This window comes from Cryptomeria japonica, chromosome 3, assembly GCF_030272615.1.
Source record: "Cryptomeria japonica chromosome 3, Sugi_1.0, whole genome shotgun sequence".
NCBI classification, from domain to species: domain Eukaryota; kingdom Viridiplantae; phylum Streptophyta; class Pinopsida; order Cupressales; family Cupressaceae; genus Cryptomeria; species Cryptomeria japonica.
This window is the reverse complement of record NC_081407.1, coordinates 140,906,334-140,919,046: the sequence shown is the minus strand read 5'-3', so window position 1 is coordinate 140,919,046 and position 12,713 is coordinate 140,906,334. Positions and strand designations below refer to the sequence as shown.

General features: G+C 34.9%; 1 protein-coding gene across 1 annotated transcript; it reads left to right on the top strand.

Moving 5' to 3' along the window:
• The first annotated feature begins 7,213 nt into the window (after positions 1-7,213).
• On the top strand, positions 7,214-10,886 carry LOC131027360 (endoglucanase 17-like). Its single transcript, XM_057957396.2, has 8 exons — positions 7,214-7,423; positions 7,508-7,714; positions 8,121-8,321; positions 8,757-8,846; positions 8,942-9,103; positions 9,326-9,437; positions 9,534-9,697; positions 10,554-10,886. Exons 1-8 carry the CDS (start codon positions 7,268-7,270, stop codon positions 10,884-10,886), a joined length of 1,425 nt encoding a protein of 474 aa, XP_057813379.2. The 5' UTR covers positions 7,214-7,267.
• Positions 10,887-12,713: the final 1,827 nt, after the last annotated feature.

Below are 12,713 nucleotides of genomic sequence, written 5' to 3'. Positions count from 1 at the left end.
TGCTTATGGAGGATTGAGATTTGTAGTATAGCTCCAAATATGAAATAAAAAGCTAATTTTATGCTAAAATGATGTATTTTAACCAAAAAAGACAAGATTTAGTTATGCTATGCTAAATGCTCTCTAAAATGTCTATAGCTTAGATGCATACAAGTTTTCAGGATCTGGATTATGAAGGAATGGGCTCTATTTATAGGAAAAATGGAGCAATGGATGGCCAGGATTGAATGGTTTAATCAAGGATCAAGCTTGAAAGTTGGGAATCCATGTGCACAATTGACACCAATGAAATGGTGACAAATGTCAACATAGGATTGGGTTGAAAGAAGAGGTTGGAGGCATTAAAGGCCTGAGAAGACCTCATGGTTATCTAAAGGCTAAGAGTCAAGCCTAAATTAAGATTACCCACTAGATTAGGAGTTAATCCAAGGATAAACCTTTGTGCAAATGATTAAGAGATAATCATGGTCAAAGCATTAAAGGCTTGATGAGACCCTTGGGTTGGGTAGAGGTTGAGTCAAAACAAATGTTTTAACCATGTGGAAGGGTTTGGGTTAACCATTAATGGTTTTTGGAGACTTTGGGGATTAAGTGGTTGAAAGTTGGAAGCCTTCAATGGTTATCAAAGACTTTGAGGAATTAAGTGGTTGAAGGTTGAAAGCCTTTAATGGTTATCAAAGACTTTTAGATTTTGAGAAGTGACTCCATTTTGCTTAGGAATGTGACAATATTTAGGGGATGGATTAGGCTAATTAGGAAGGGGTTGGAAGAATCTAGAAGGGGATTAGATTTTGCAAGTGGATTTGGTGGGTGAGGGAAAATAGGATTTTATTTAAAATAAAAATTCATTTATTTCAATAAATATGTGCAAGTTGCATTTGTAGGAAAATGCAAGTGGGGTGGGGATAATGATTTAAATCAATGTTTTATTTAATTTATTTAAAAGAGGAAAAAGGGATTTTAATTAAATAAATTGATTTTATTTATTTAATTAATTGGAATTTGATTTTAATGAATTAATTAAAATAAATTGAATAATTTATTTAATTAATAGAAGAATGTTTGGGGATGAATTAATTAAATATTAATTTAATTAACTGATGGCTAGTGGATTTTTAATCAAATAAATACGAAATATTCATTTAATTAAAATGGACAGATTTGTGTGACTACAGTAAATATTTTGTAAATTGTCTTCTCTCTGTCCAGTTTTAGACTGGTTTGTGTAAATGGATGCATAACTCCATTCCCCATTGTGGAACCACCATGAAACCATGGGGAATGAGAGTGCAGAACTTGTACTATAATTCAATGCAAGAAGGGCCCTTGAAAATGCAAGGAGGCCATTTAAAGACCCACCTCTAGGCGAGACTGGACAGTGCCCAGCTAGGAAGGGTTAAGTTGCAGAGGTCTTGGAGAGCAAGGAAGGTCAGAGGAGGAGGCACCCTTTGGAGGAGTTGTAGAGGGGTGAGTGAAGCACCATTGGTGTGAAGGAGGAGCTTCCACCAATCTAGAGAAGGTGGAAAGAGCATCAAACCTACACTGTGACCCTGGCAGGCCTAAAAACCCTCTTAAAAACCCTTAAAAACCCTTAAAAACCTTAAAATCCACCTAGGGTAGTGTACGACCACTTAGAAGCCTAAAACCTGAAAAATCCTTGAGTCCTTGCCAAATGAATGGCAGGTCTTTTGGGAGGTTTCACAAGCAAATGCATCGTTTGCAAGAGGGATCCCTAAAGGACCGGGTAGGAGGCCTAATTGGTCACAATCCTTGTAGCCCTATTTTGTAGGCAAAACACAAAATGGTGAAATCGGTAAGGGGTTGAAGGCTTGAAACCTCTTGGGGCACATGAATGGGTGGAAAAACCATGTTTTAGACCTGACCTATCCTTGCTAAGACCTAGGAAGGTGTGGAGCAAGCCAAACCCTTATTAGCCTAAGTAAGGGTTCTTGAATCTCATGAGTAGGTGAGACCTTAGGAGTAGTTTTTCAACTTGTCGGTGGGTGGATTGGGTAAGGTCAAGGGATTCCACAAGCAGGGGAAGTCCTAGAGACCCTAGGGCGTGGTTAGAACACCTAGTGATCCAAGGAAAGGATCCAAGAGCATAGACTAGGCTAGTCTATCCCAAACCTCATCCCATCAATAGGTATCACCTCACCATGATAATAAACATCATGGCTTATCCATAGACATCACCTCATGTGATATCCACCATTATGGCTTATCCACAGATATCACCTCATGTGACATCCACCATAGACATCTCCTCATGTAATATCCACCATTTTGACTTATCCATAGATATCACCTCACGTGATATCATCCATCATGGCATATCCATAAATATCACCTCACGTGACATCCACCATTATGGTTTAATCATAGATAGCACCTCACGTGATATCAACCATTATAACATATCCATAGACATCACCTCATGTGACATCCACCATTATGGTTTATACATAGATATCACCTCACATGATATCAACCATTATGGCATATCCATAGACATCACCTCACGTGACATCCACCATTATGGTTTATACATAGATATCACCTTACGTGATATCAACCTTTATTGTGAGATCGTGCCTCACAATAATGGTGAGATGTACAAGTGTTCATCATTGTGAGATCGTCACCTCTCAATGATATTCACCATGGCTCATCCAGAGGGTAAACACACAAGTACAATAAAATCATCATAGATTCTCTCATGTGATGTTTGTCACATTGGCGTCACACACATGACATCCACCATGAACCATATCAGAGGGTGTAGATAAGGGCTTTCAACTTAAGTCTCTCTCAAAGAGAAATACAATAACAAGAGTTTACACTTTAAACATCTTATAAAGAGAAGAATACATTAGTAAAAATATAAACAAATCAATGATGTTGAGACTCAATTTCATCTAGGGCTTCATTTTCCACCATACCAAGTTTACCTCGAAAGTACACACAAACTTTATTCTGAAGAGAGGCTTGGTGAGAATGTATGTCATCTTCTCATTAGTACTAATGTATCTTAATTGAATAACATACCTTTCCACCATGTCTCTAACATAATGATACTTGATCTCCACATGCTTTGACCTTTCATGAAATACAAGGTTGGATTTTGCATTACTCTTGGTGTATTCCAAGCTCACCAAGTATTCATCTATCTAGGAATATCATGACCTGGGAGTCAGCATAAAGGCCATGGGACTCCATCCCATGAATCATAGTCCTTTGACTAATCACTAGAAAAACCATCTTCTTAGTTGCTCCCTTTGAAGTTGAAATGTCATGCTCCCTCTGACTGTTGATTCTTCTTCTTCGAAGAGATGTCTCCATCCACTAGCTCAATTTCATGACAACAGCTATCAAGTTCTTCCTTCCTTGAATGCAATCTCTTATGCTTCTCGGTCCGTCCTAAAAGAATTTCAGAGAAAGATTACAAATCTAGTTCTTAGAACTAATCTACCCCGAAGGGAAATACATATGCTAGAAGCATACATGACTCTCTAATGTAATTGCATGAACATTATTCAACCATGAAATACTTATCTCTTTATTGATTCTGATGCAGCCACTTTACTTTTCCTGAAAAATGCAAAGAAAATCCATTACAAGGATGCAGTAAGGTCTGAATTGTCTGCTGCTCCAAAGAGTGATTTTTCATTTAAGAGTCACGTCCCTTTGAAAGAATCTTTCATTATTCTTTAATGATTATTAACTATTCTTTGCCTGATCACACTCTTCTAGTGATAAAATATGAATCCACTTGTAATGTGCCCATTTGGGATATACCAATATTTTATCTTATCTTTCTCTCATTTGATAATGGGAATGAATGTACCCCTTGCATTCCACTAAGGACAAGATGCTACTGCCTATAACTTAATAATATTTCTGATCTGATTTGATCTGATCTAATCGATGGTTATCTTCCTCAATGCTTTGAATCCTCTTTATTTCACTGATTGGTATTATATATTCTGATCGTTCTTTAAAGTATGCAAATAAAGTTGTTGAACCTGCATCTTATACCCCTTCAATCTTAAAGGTGGCATCCTTCAGATTTGATGAGTTAGCTCGATTCATGATCGACTTCTTCATAATTGTCGATTTGCTTGATCAAGGAGTCGTAATCGTTGTTATTACTAGTTCTTGTGATCACCCCTCTATAATATGTATCTTTTCATAACATACTCTGTAATGCTCAATGTGCTATGCCTTAACAATTCTTTGCTTTCTCAATTATCGCTGACTAATCATGCGGTTGGCATTGTCTTTTCATTTATTTCCCCATCTGAATACATATATCACATCATTAAATATATGTATCACATTTTTTGTTGTTGACGTTACGAATACCTCATAGATGCATCAGTGGCTCATTGTTTGACCATCAACCTTCTCCAAATTGGTTGCTCCTCTGTACGTGCAATACTAAGACCATTCGAAAAGTATTAAGAGATCATTGTTCTGAATCATTGCTCATTATACTATTTGTCATGGCCACGTCTCCTAACCCATTGAATAGCTACAATAGACTCTCGTCTGCAATCATGACAATTCCACTATGAATGGTGGGCACTGGAAGTGTTTGCATGGAATATAAGACAATTTGCAGTCTTCCCATGTATTGAAGACTACATTCTTTGGTTCCTTTGATTATCGAGATCGGACATGTATCAGATGGGCTTCTAATTCCTTGTTGTCAAGTATATTGCTTTCTATGTATGGCGTCTTTCTTTATAAAGGATCGCTGCATTTTCTCATCTAATTAGCTGCATATAAACTCCCTTCAACCGCTTAGTACCCAAATCACGAATATCTAATTCGTATTCTCATCTTAATTTCAATCAGTGGCCTTTGGCCTTATCAGAATTATCTTCTCTAGACATCAATGATTGTTGTGCGAAGTGTTGAAAGGAAATCTACAGGACCTTTCTCGGTTTTCGTACCTGCTCTGATACCATGTTAGTTTTGGTGATCAGATAATATAGATAAGAATTCACACAATTGAACTACAACAAGCTTGAGGATTGTTGTATAATGATCTCTCTTAATTGACTTTTCTTCTATATCAATTGATGTCCTTTACTGAGGAGAACACGTTGATGGAGAATAAACTCAATCTTGCTGGAAAGAACATGAATTGTTGCTTACTGGACTGTTGTAGAATGAGATACTGATTCATAATGGTATTAGCTAGATTTATTTATCAAGCATATTAATTAATGCAAATCAAATAAGCATACACGGATTCAATAAAACATTGTAAGATTTAATATGGTTAAATCGAATCATCAAATATCATCAACAAAAAGAAACTTCTTTTTTTTACGTGCAAATCATTTCATATTCTAAAATAAGACTAAATTCTAATAAATATTAATCATATGAAATTAATTAATCTATCCTAAAAGATAGATTTTTTAAATTTGATATCTCTCCACCTCCTTAACATAAACTTTATTTATAAAATATAAATATGCTAGTAGTTTATGATGGTTCTAAATTTCATAATGGTTTTGTCTATAGACATGTTTCAATTTTGAAGTCTATGGCTTCTTTATTTTCATTTTAGTTTTTATGCTCTTAAATAGAACATCATCTATAAGAGTTATAAGTAAACCACTTCTCTCATCATCCATGAAGAGCATGAGTGCACTGCTATGAAAGAAATTAGGTATAAGAAACATTCTAATGAAAAGATGAAAGGTCATTTTAATCTATGAAGGGTTGCTAACAGGCCTGAAATTTGACGGTCACCCCTACCTGTCATATGCATTTTTTATGACGGTTTAGTCATTTCAATGCCTTTCATTTGACGTTTTAAGAAAACTATTAACTCTCAAAAAATATAGAAGTAGAAGATTGAAGCAATGAAAATCAATGCACATCTTTCTTGGAAGAAATGAAAATCATTTTTTTAATGAGAAAATAATGATAAACTAGTAATATATGCAAAAATCTTAAATTTACTAAACAAGTTTCTAAATTAATGCACTAATATATATTATATATTAACATTAAATGATAATCAAATTAATAATTACTAATTTAGTAATAATAAACATTTAAATTTTAAAATTATATATATTATGACAAGTTTCTATAACAATCTTATTAAATATATTTAAAAAATTAAATTGACTAAGTTTCTAAATTCATATATAAAAAAATAGAATATATTGTAAAAATTCATATTAAAATATTTTATCAATTATATTCTATCATTTCAATTATGACAAGTTTCTAAAATTCATATGAAAAAATAGAACTATTCTAAAAAATCATATTAAAATATTATAAAATTAGAAAAAAATAACATGTCAATACATGCGTTCTACTAATTTTTTAAGCTGTCAAATACGATTCAAAAGTGAAAAAACGGGCATTTTGCCTAAAGACTAGCATAAATCCAACATTTCATAGAAGCATTAGAAAATATAGGAGAGTTCACCGCTTTCTTTTATCAAAGCGCCTATTTTACAGTTAATGGTACCTTTTTTGTAAAGGTGTTACTTTTGGTGTAGAAATAATGTTGGGTAAGAGAAATAATGGAGAACGTGCTATAAATGATTTTAGTAAATGCAATGTTTTCAAATAGAACTATTTTACAGGAGCCGAAAAAGCAGAAAGTCGAACGAAACAGATTTAGAATCATCATTTTTTTTTAATGCTGTTCTTCAAAAAAGGAGGATGAATGCGTAAGAAAGGCCTGGAATACAGTTAAAACATTAACTCTGCTACATTTATGTAAACCGTTTCAGGATTCATATCTCCATATACATACCATTTTCATTGTAATTGCACCAATACTCATGACAAAAAGCAGTTGCAATTCTCACAAGTCACGAGTTGTAAAGACTTTGATAGAATAATCCATACTGAAAGCTCTGGTTGAGGCAGAGGATTGGCTGCTTGCATGAAAATCTTCAATTGCTAAATTCTTTTGTGTCAGTGACGTCTTACTGCAGTTTTTTCTTTATTGTAAAAGATCAATTTCCAGTTTTCTCTGTAGTACCAAAACTAGGAATAGTATGTTTCTCTTTTGAATTGCATGAATCTAACATATAATTGGAATATCTGGTTTTTGGGCTTCACCATAGATGTGTCGCTAATTTTGGCTGATATGTTTCACAGGTGGAGGAAGTTGAGGGCAAGCAACAATCAGCATTGGGTATCAAAAATGGCTAAGTTTCAGAGAGCCCGAGTGCTGGTCTTACTACTGCCGGTTTTACTACTGTTGTCAGTAGCTCTACCAATGAGCACAAATAGCAGCTTTTCAAGAAAAGACTATAGGCATGCTCTGTCAAGGTGTATTAATTTCTTTGAAGGTCAGAGATCAGGAAAACTCCCTGCTAATCAACGCTTGAAATGGAGAGATGACTCAGCTCTTCATGATGGTTCCGAGGAAAATGTAAGTCTTTTAACATTGCAAATTCGATTTTGGGCCTATGCAAGAATCATTGTATGTTTGTGAATGCTCTGTTTTGCTGTGCAGGTTGACTTGGTGGGAGGATATTATGATGCAGGAGACAATGTCAAATTTGGTTTACCCATGGCTTTCACTATCACAATGTTGTCATGGAGTGTAATAGAATTTGGGCAGCACATGGGTTCTGAGCTCAACAATGCCAGGACTGCAATTCGCTGGGGGACAGATTATCTGCTCAAAACTACTGCATATCCAGACACCATATATGTTCAGGTGATGTACTAGTTCTTCTTCTGGGCTCTCCTTCACCTATAAGTTCTATCTCAAATTGTAACCTTACCTAAAAAAATGTTTTGAATCTTCTTTTGAGTCAAATATTTTACCACATTGATCTTCTTCTTTCATACCATTTCTCTCACCTCACTCCATGTCACAAGACAGATCATACTGTAGTTACTTGTTTAGGGAAAATTTCTCTCTATTCTCCCACATTTGCTTCATTCTCCTCAATTAAACTCTAAATTTATCAATGTAAATAAATAACTCTTGTCTGTTTTTCAAATTCAAGTCTACCAGAGAAATTTCCTTAGCTCATCTATGGATGTCCTACCATAATTTGTTTTATGTTATGAGGGAATTAGCATACATTTATCAAGCTTTATTGTTATTTTTACACTAGGTAGGTGATCCTAACCTAGACCATGATTGTTGGGAGAGACCAGAAGATATGGACACTGCCAGAACAGTTTACAAAATCACCAAGGAAAAGCCAGGCTCAGAAATTGCTGCTGAAACTGCTGCAGCCTTGGCTGCTGCATCCATTGTCTTCAAAAATTCAGATCCTGCATATTCTCAAGCACTTCTGGACTCTGCAATTCGTGTAAGTAATGCACTTGTTTATAACTTATAATGTAGGGATTTATAGTTAGCACATAACAAACTCTTTATAATAATCCACACAACAAAAAACCCTAAGAAAATAGTTATTTGTGAATGTATTTAACCGTTAATATGCTTTTGTGTTGTACTGCCTGTGGGCTTTTAATTTTTGATAGTCTATGATTACTTTTAGTTTTTGATAGCCTATGATTATGTTTAAGGGTTGGTGTTCTAATTAAAGCTGCTTTTTTAATAAAAAAACTGTTAATTCGTTTTGAAATGATTTAACAAAATCAAATCTTTGATTTAAAAGATTTATTTTTAATCTATATTTCAAATCAGATTCTATAATCCATCATTAAAAAAGTTCCTCATTCATTCAAGAGAATTCACAGAAAATACAAATTTGAAGAGCTAATTGAACATGTGTAAGCAGAGTTTTGTGTTTGCTGATAAGTACCAAGCATCCTACACTACCACAGTACAAGGAGCGTGCCCATTTTACTGCACCTCTAATGGCTACCATGTACGATTTTTTTCTCAGTGATCTCCATTACTAATTTCATTACAGTAATACCCTTCATGCAACTATATATATTGAAGTTTTCTTCAATTTTACAGGATGAGTTGCTGTGGGCTGTGGTGTGGTTACGTAAAGCAACCTCAAGCATGTTTTATAGAAACTACATTTTATCAAACGCTGAGAGATTGGGGGCTGATAAAACCATGCTGGAATTTGGATGGGACGACAAACATGCAGGAATTAACGTGCTCTTAGCCAAGGTGAACTAACATTTTTCCTGCCTTAAGCTTTGTAATAAGTTGCTTGATATGGTCATTAAAAGTTTGGAAACCCACAAGATGCTCATTAACTTTTCCATGATGCCTGTGCTTATCAACATAACAATCCTGTTTGCCCCACATAACAAATTGCCTTATTTCGTAGATCTTAAAAAACCCCGAGAAAAAATTTGTTTCTGATGACTTGAACTTGAATATGTTCAGGAGTTTTTGTTAGCAAACTTGAGTTCCATGCAAGAATTCAAGAGCAACGCAGACAAGTTCATGTGTTGGGTCTTACCTGAAACACCTAACGATCATGTGAACTTCACTCCAGGTAACACAAATCTTTTTCATGTAAATGAATGAATCAATTGCTCATATTACTGATACTGATTCACAGAGAACTCATGAAAATCTGGTTCCTGGACAGGTGGACTAATTTATAAAGGAGATGCGGCCAACATGCAGGATGTGACTACCATTTCATTTTTACTCTTGACTTATGCTAATTATCTAGACCGTTCAAATCAAGTCATTTCATGTGGCAATGTTCAAGTTACTCCAGCTAGACTTAGAGGTGCTGCTCAACGTCAGGTACAAGTAAAATGATAGATAAGTTTAAATTGTATGTTCTAAACTTTTATTTGTTTAGGTGATTCACTTGAAATCACGCTAATAAGATTCATTTATTAGTAGGATTTCAAATAAGCTACCTAGGAATCATCTATTAGTGTGATTTCAGATAAACTATCTAGTTGGCTCGTGTAGTTTCAGATAAACCATCTAGTTTGCTCATGTGAAATGACACTAGCTTCTCCAGCAAGACCCATCTATTAGTGTGTAGGACTCACCTATTATTGTGATTTCATATGAGCCACCTAGCCACCTAGGTGGCTCATCTGAAATCACATTAATAGGTGGGTCCTAAGTGGTTCATCTAAAATCACACTACCAAGTGGGTCCTATTGGAGAAGCTAGTGTGATTTGAGATGAGCTGCCTAAGTGGCTCATGTGAAATCACACTGTTAGGTAGGTCCTACAAACTAATAGATGGGTATTACTACTAGAGAAGCTAGTGCGATTTTAGATGAGGCACCTAGTTGACTCATTTGAAATCACACTAATAGATGGATTCTATTGAAGAAGGTAGTGTGATTTTAGATGAACCACCTAAACAAGTTAAAGCTTAGAATAAGTTGTTTAAATCAAAATTAAGTCACCTAACTGATTCATTTGAAATCACACTAATAGATGGATCCTATTGAAGAAGGTAGTGTAATTTTAGATGAACCATCTAAACAAGTTAAAGCTTAGAATATGTTGTTTAAATCAAAATTTAAAAAATTGCTCTTAAACATCGTCAAAATAGAAGACAATCATTAACCACTTTTATGTGATATCTAAACCAAAACACTTATTCTAACTCAATGAAAAATCTTATTTGATGCAGGTAGATTACATATTGGGTGATAATCCTTTGAATTTTTCGTACATGGTGGGATATGGGCCTCACTTCCCCAGATATGTTCATCACAGAGGCGCCTCATTGCCTTCAGTAAGAGAGCATCCCAGTCACATAACATGCAAAGAAGGATATGCTAATTACTTTAACAAAGATAACCCTAACCCAAATATTCTAATTGGAGCAGTTGTTGGAGGGCCAGACCATAATGACCAATTTATAGACAGTCGATTGAAATCAGGGCAAACAGAACCATGTACATATATCAATGCCCCTCTAGTGGGTGCTCTAGCTTCTTTGTTGGCTCACCGTATGGAATAGTTTTGATTAATATAAGCTTAAGAAACGACAATTTACATTTGAATGTGTTATCTAACAAATTCTTTTCTTCATTATTATCTTGCAAAGTAGTTGGAATTCTCATTAACAAAACCCATTGTTGGTCTTTTACACATGTTGATATAAATAACATAATATGAACCAATTAAAATTATTATTATTATTTTTATCATAATATTTTAAATCAATTTTTGTAAATTTTGGTAATGTATTGTACTTTAGAATGTGTTTTTCCTACGTCTTGTCTATTTAGGATAGGAACTCATGCCTTGTTTATTTTTACTATTTTCAAGTCACTTTTCAACATTTTTTTTATTTCTTTCATGTGTCACTTACCCTCTCCCTTCTTCTCACCTACCTTTACTTCTCCATGTGCCTTGCCAACCTCTCCCAACCCCTCTTTCTTAGATCTATTGTTTTCATCTATAATTCTCATCTTACAATTTTTTTTTTCTCCTTTTCCCTAACTTTCATTCAATCAAATATATCTCCCATTTTTCTTAACTCTTAAACTCACTCTCACACCCCATGTCTTATTGATTTTAAATATTGATTTGTATTATTTAAGGTGATTAATTTTGTTCCCTTATATTTTCTTTCAAATTGAAATCTTGTGCATTGGTTTGCAAGTCCTTTCATAGTTGTATTTGTTGGTATTATGGATGAATTTGTCATGTGTTGCATTGGTTTTGTCATTGATGTCAACACTTGTCTTCTTGGAGGTTTACATTATGTTCACCGGTATGGTTAGTGGCTTATGCACAGTCACCGGTATGTGTTCACCAGCAGTGGCTTATGCACAGTCACCGGTATGTGTTCACCAGTAGTGGCTTATGCACAGTCATCGGTATGTGTTCACCAGCAGGTTATATTGTTCACTGACAGCGATGATAACTTGGAGATCATTTGGTTATGTCGAAGACATGAATTGGAAGTTTGGTTTTGGTGTTTTGCTTATTGGTCTAATTGGATTGACAGATTTGCTTTTACCGGTAGATAAGTCTAGGTTATGGACCAGTACATGTTATCTATTCCAGATCAGCATGACATGTCATGGAGATTGTTTATTGATTGGTTATTGTGGTAAATGTATTGAGCCGACATGTTGTATCGCATCAAGACTTATTTGTAATTGATTTAAATGTAATATCTTTAGTGAGCTGACCTATTCATTTGGTCTTAGGTTTTGTATAAATAATTGTAAGATCTTATTGAAGATCGTGGTAATCATGAGTGAGTGTGGATATTCAAGAGCAAAAATAAGTAGATCCTTGTGCGAATCACGCAGGCATTATTCGAAGGTTGAAGGAAGGTTATGAAGGTGTTTTGACACTCATGTTCAGAGCTTAATCGATATTGAATCCAGCATTGGAGATGCTATTTTGAGCAATGCATTATCATTGGATTTAACCATCCAATTGTGTAGTCAACGTGACTCCTATTTTGTGATTGAGCAGTGAGCTCTAGGCAGTTGGCCTTTCTGCATGTGCAGACCCCATTTGTATAGATATACTATCTGCAGTAGTATCGTCTAATGGTGGGTAAGGTTTCCCACCCTGGTTTTTCCCTTACCGGGTTTCCACGTCAAAATCTCTGTGTTATGTGTTGTGGATGTTGTTTCTCTTTATGTTTCATGCATTAAGTTAAATCGGTACTGCTATATCTGTTAATCTATTTTACCGACACTTAAGTTTGGTTTACCGACATTAAGGTTAAATTGGAATAACTTGCATTTTGATTACAATTTATTGACAACTGGTTCACAATTGATTCACCCCCCCCCCCCCCCCCTCTCAGTTGTCCTTCCTG

What these genes read in the sequence shown, in the direction of transcription:
- LOC131027360 (XM_057957396.2), top strand. Translation starts at nt 7,268, where the DNA reads ATGAGCACAAATAGCAGCTTTTCAAGAAAAGACTATAGGCATGCTCTG. An exon ending in TTAACGTGCTCTTAGCCAAG is followed by an intron (nt 9,104 to 9,325) that starts GTGAACTAACAT and finishes GAATATGTTCAG; the next exon opens with GAGTTTTTGTTAGCAAACTT. An exon ending in GAGGTGCTGCTCAACGTCAG is followed by an intron (nt 9,698 to 10,553) that starts GTACAAGTAAAA and finishes TATTTGATGCAG; the next exon opens with GTAGATTACATATTGGGTGA.